Below are 3799 nucleotides of genomic sequence, written 5' to 3' on the forward strand. Positions count from 1 at the left end.
TTACGTATTTCATTTTTATTATATATTTTTAAAATTCAATATGTAATATCATGTATGATAAATATTAAAAATATTTAAAACATAAGAAATAATATATATGTGGGTCGGTTCGGTTTTTGTGGGCGGTTTTATATGTCAAAACCGAACCAAATAGTTATTTTTCGGTTTTTTTAAATTCAAACCTAAACCGTCGGTTATTACTTTGGTTTCGGTTTTTCGATTTCGGTTATGATGGTTTTTTTCGGTTTTTTGGTTTTCGGTTCGGTTTTTACTCATCCCAAAAAATTACTAGGTAATCATTGTAATTAATTAAAAAAAATGTAATTATTAGAGGTGAATAATAAATTTAGATTATAGAGGGGTACAAAAAGATTTATATTATAGATGGGTAAAAAAGATAAATCCTTAAAAGATATATATTATATTTAAATAAGTTCAATCGAAGTTCTTTTTCTTTCAAAATGTTAATCCTCCATCCTACATTTGGTTTTTATCTTTTTCGAAAATGATATGTAAATGAAAAGTCGTAGTTTTGTTTTTGACGCATAAATCATTGGCAAGTTGGCGACATAAGAATACAATTTAAGTCGAGGTTTGGTTTAGTTTAAGATTCGATCAAAATTCGTAGCCATGAGTTTGAAAACTTTATAAAGGCAATGCGTTAAACGACAAATCTGTCTCAGGTCAAAAGCATGTGGGACTATCGTTATCAACTTTTCGTGTTATGTATTATAATAATAACTAATAACATGCACGTAAGAATGGAAAACTTACAGTTTGTTACAGATTTATATTTTACAACTTCCGTCGTATTAAAAACTTATTCCTATCAAACCATTCTGGATTGGCATTATAACATCCGTCATTAATCAATTAATTGAACTACAAACGCGACGAATTTCTCCTTGAGTCCCAGTTTTCACCTCAATATTACCCATCCTCACCATAGATCTAGCAAACTCAACGTTAAAAGTCAATCCAAGGAGTCCCCTAACTCCAAGAAACCGTTGCACTAACCTTTGTGTTGTTGGGTTGCTCCATAGCACTTGATCAGATTCAAGTACACCTCTCCCGTTCCTCAGGTTCGCATAGTATGAATTGTCAAACCTGTTTTGGCTTCCTGTATCTAAAGCCACACGCCTTGAACCATCTCCTCCGTTGGGGCACAGGTTTCGGAGTGTCGGAAGGAAGGCTTGGTTAATAGATGGATCGGGTCCATTGGTGTTGTTGAAGTTGTATAACCTGTAGCTGAACAATGCACAGGCTCCTGTCCCAATGGTGTGTGCTCCTGGAAATCAGTAAAACCCATAGACACATCAGTTTAATACGTTGATAGTACGTAAGTGTTGCAACGGTTGAAGTGTTATATATGCTTAACTTACCAGAAAGGGTAACAAGATCTTGAGTGTTAAGACCTTTCTCAGCAAACTTCCTGATTTGGACATTAACGGCGTCATTGAAAGCTGGCAGATTTGTAGTATCCGATGCACGTGACACCAATCCATCTCTACGACCTAATGGCACTGCCCAACGCGCAATTCCCCCAGCCTGCACAGCGATTGGAAAAATAGAACAAGTTCAAGTTTTAGGACAGCAAAGTAATATTTCTACTGTCGCCATGGAAATGCTTAAACTGAAATGACTATTGAGAAAGTAATTAATTACCAGAAGCACAGAATCACGGGCAGCGATAGCAAGAATATCAGCACAGGAGACCACCCCAGGACATGCGATTTCAAGCTGGGTCTTTGCAGCATCAATGATCTCGAAGCCTCTCAATAGAGAATTGGGCGGAGCGGTTCTCTCACTAGAAGGACCATTGAGTAGGATAGAGGCGTCACAGCCATTAACAAAACAATCGTGAAAAAACATTCTAACCAAACCGGGTGGGACTCCTGCGTTGGCCCGATCAGCTGCTGCAACTGCAGACTGCACAATGGCTTCAACTCTTGGGCATGAGGTCTGGTAGAAGCCAATTCGGGTGCCTTGGCCTTGTGCGATGTTGGTCAAGGTGGCTAACAAGACAAGAAAGAGGAGGGGTATTTTGTTATTAGAGAAAACCCCCATTACTAGTTTACTACGAAGATTTGTTTAATAAGTTATGTATTGGATTTGGTATTTGATATTTGAGGGAGAAGGTATTTTATAGTGAGTGGAGGTGGGGGAGTGAAGAGAAAGTCAACGACGCGGTAGGTGATAAGAGTAGACAAAGTCGACCATTGGAGATACATAGAGAAGAATCAACCTTTTAATGGATATAGCTCCTGTATCTATCTGTGCAATTTTGTCGTTAATTAAAATCGTATATAATAATGATTGGGGAAGGTGATACGTTAATATGCAACGGGAAGCTACATCTACATTCATTAGGGTTTTACTATGGTAAGTAGTAAGTACTAAAAAATGAGCGTGTTCGATAAAATTAGCTGGTAACGGGTAACTTATATCTTGTATTGTTTTTTTAAACGCTACATGAAGTAGCATTTGGATTTGAAGCGTTTTATTTAAACTCAACGCTAAAAGCTTGTAGTGCCGAATGAAACTTTCTGTTTAAAACAGAGCGTTTTGTCAAACGTTAGAAGCTAGAAGCTATCAAATGCTCATAAACGTTCCGTGCCGAACACGCCCTATATAAAGAACTAGTTTAAGATTTAAAATTTTAAATGATTATTGTTGATCACAATAAACACACATAGTCTTTAATTTCATCGTTATTATGTTATTATAAATTATAACCTAAATAACCTTGTTTACATTTTCACAACAAGATTCTACCACTGTTCCGACGACAACTGTTGTCGGTACAAGTCGGGCTATACCGACGACATATCGTCGGAACAGGGTTGACCAAATGTCAAATTGACCAGTTTTTTAGTCGACAACATATCGTCTGTGTAGGTAGGGCGTGGAAATAAAAGTAAATCCCGTTTTTTTGAAATATGTTCCAACAACATGTCGTTGATATAGATTTTATAAAAGTAATTTCTATTTTTTGATTTTAATGTCGTAGATAAACGAGAACGATGTCGTTTCGTTGACCTCTATACCGACGACATGTCGGAGATTGGTCGTCCGTTGACCAATAGGTGTCGAGGAAGTGGTGGGCATAAGACACGGTTATCCATGTGAACTTTGGCTCGACGACATGTCGTCGGCACATGGTTTCACCTACACGATTTATCAGTCTTTGAGTTCATTTGCAGCACCACACCCTACATTTTTCTCTCGATTTCTCAACAACGATTGACGTCGTCCGACCATTCCTCCGTCCGATTTCACTGGTATTTTCTTTCCTCTTATTTACGTTTGTTAATTTCACAGATTTTGAATGTAATTTTGAGGTTTTTATGTTTCAATTTATAGAAAATACGGCCACCACAGTCTCCGGAGACCCCTTCTACAAAGCGATTTCACTTCCATTCACTGGTATTTTGCTTGCTTTTGTTATACATTTGCAAATTTCACAAATTTATTTAGCCACATAGTTGAATTTGTTGTGTTTCAATTTGTGGATATCTAGCCACCAGTCTCCGACGACCCAACCACTCATCTCCAGCCACCATTAAAGGCCAGCACGTAAACACAGAGTGCCCCTCTTTCTCATATTTTTCTGAATTTAGTACCATTTTGAGTGTTTGATTTTTTTTTTCGTTTTATGATTTGGTGCTATTTTACGGTGAGTAAACCACCATAGACGTCGGGCTTCAGATTTTTTTTTTTTTTTCGTTTTATGATTTGGTGCTATTTTACGGTGAGTAAACCACCATAGACGTCGGGCTTCAGGTTTTTATGATTTCGT

At 37.3% G+C, this 3799-nt stretch overlaps 1 protein-coding gene across 1 annotated transcript; it reads right to left on the reverse strand.

The window, feature by feature from the left end:
* Positions 1–707: 707 nt before the first annotated feature.
* On the reverse strand, positions 708–2125 carry LOC145017379 (peroxidase N1-like). The gene is made up of 3 exons (XM_078975418.1): positions 1666–2125; positions 1383–1548; positions 708–1288 (listed from the first exon to the last, which is right to left on the reverse strand). Exons 1-3 carry the CDS (start codon positions 2065–2067, stop codon positions 870–872), a joined length of 987 nt encoding a protein of 328 aa, XP_078831544.1. The 5' UTR covers positions 2068–2125; the 3' UTR covers positions 708–869.
* Between the last annotated feature and the right edge of the window lie 1674 nt (positions 2126–3799).

Source organism: Lactuca saligna, chromosome 9 (genome assembly GCF_052625555.1).
Source record: "Lactuca saligna cultivar CGN05327 chromosome 9, ASM5262555v1, whole genome shotgun sequence".
Lineage (NCBI taxonomy): Eukaryota > Viridiplantae > Streptophyta > Magnoliopsida > Asterales > Asteraceae > Lactuca > Lactuca saligna.

What these genes read in the sequence shown, in the direction of transcription:
- LOC145017379 (XM_078975418.1), bottom strand. Translation starts at nt 2,067, where the DNA reads ATGGGGGTTTTCTCTAATAACAAAATACCCCTCCTCTTTCTTGTCTTG. An exon ending in CCCGTGATTCTGTGCTTCTG is followed by an intron (nt 1,549 to 1,665) that starts GTAATTAATTAC and finishes ATCGCTGTGCAG; the next exon opens with GCTGGGGGAATTGCGCGTTG. An exon ending in AGATCTTGTTACCCTTTCTG is followed by an intron (nt 1,289 to 1,382) that starts GTAAGTTAAGCA and finishes ACTGATTTCCAG; the next exon opens with GAGCACACACCATTGGGACA.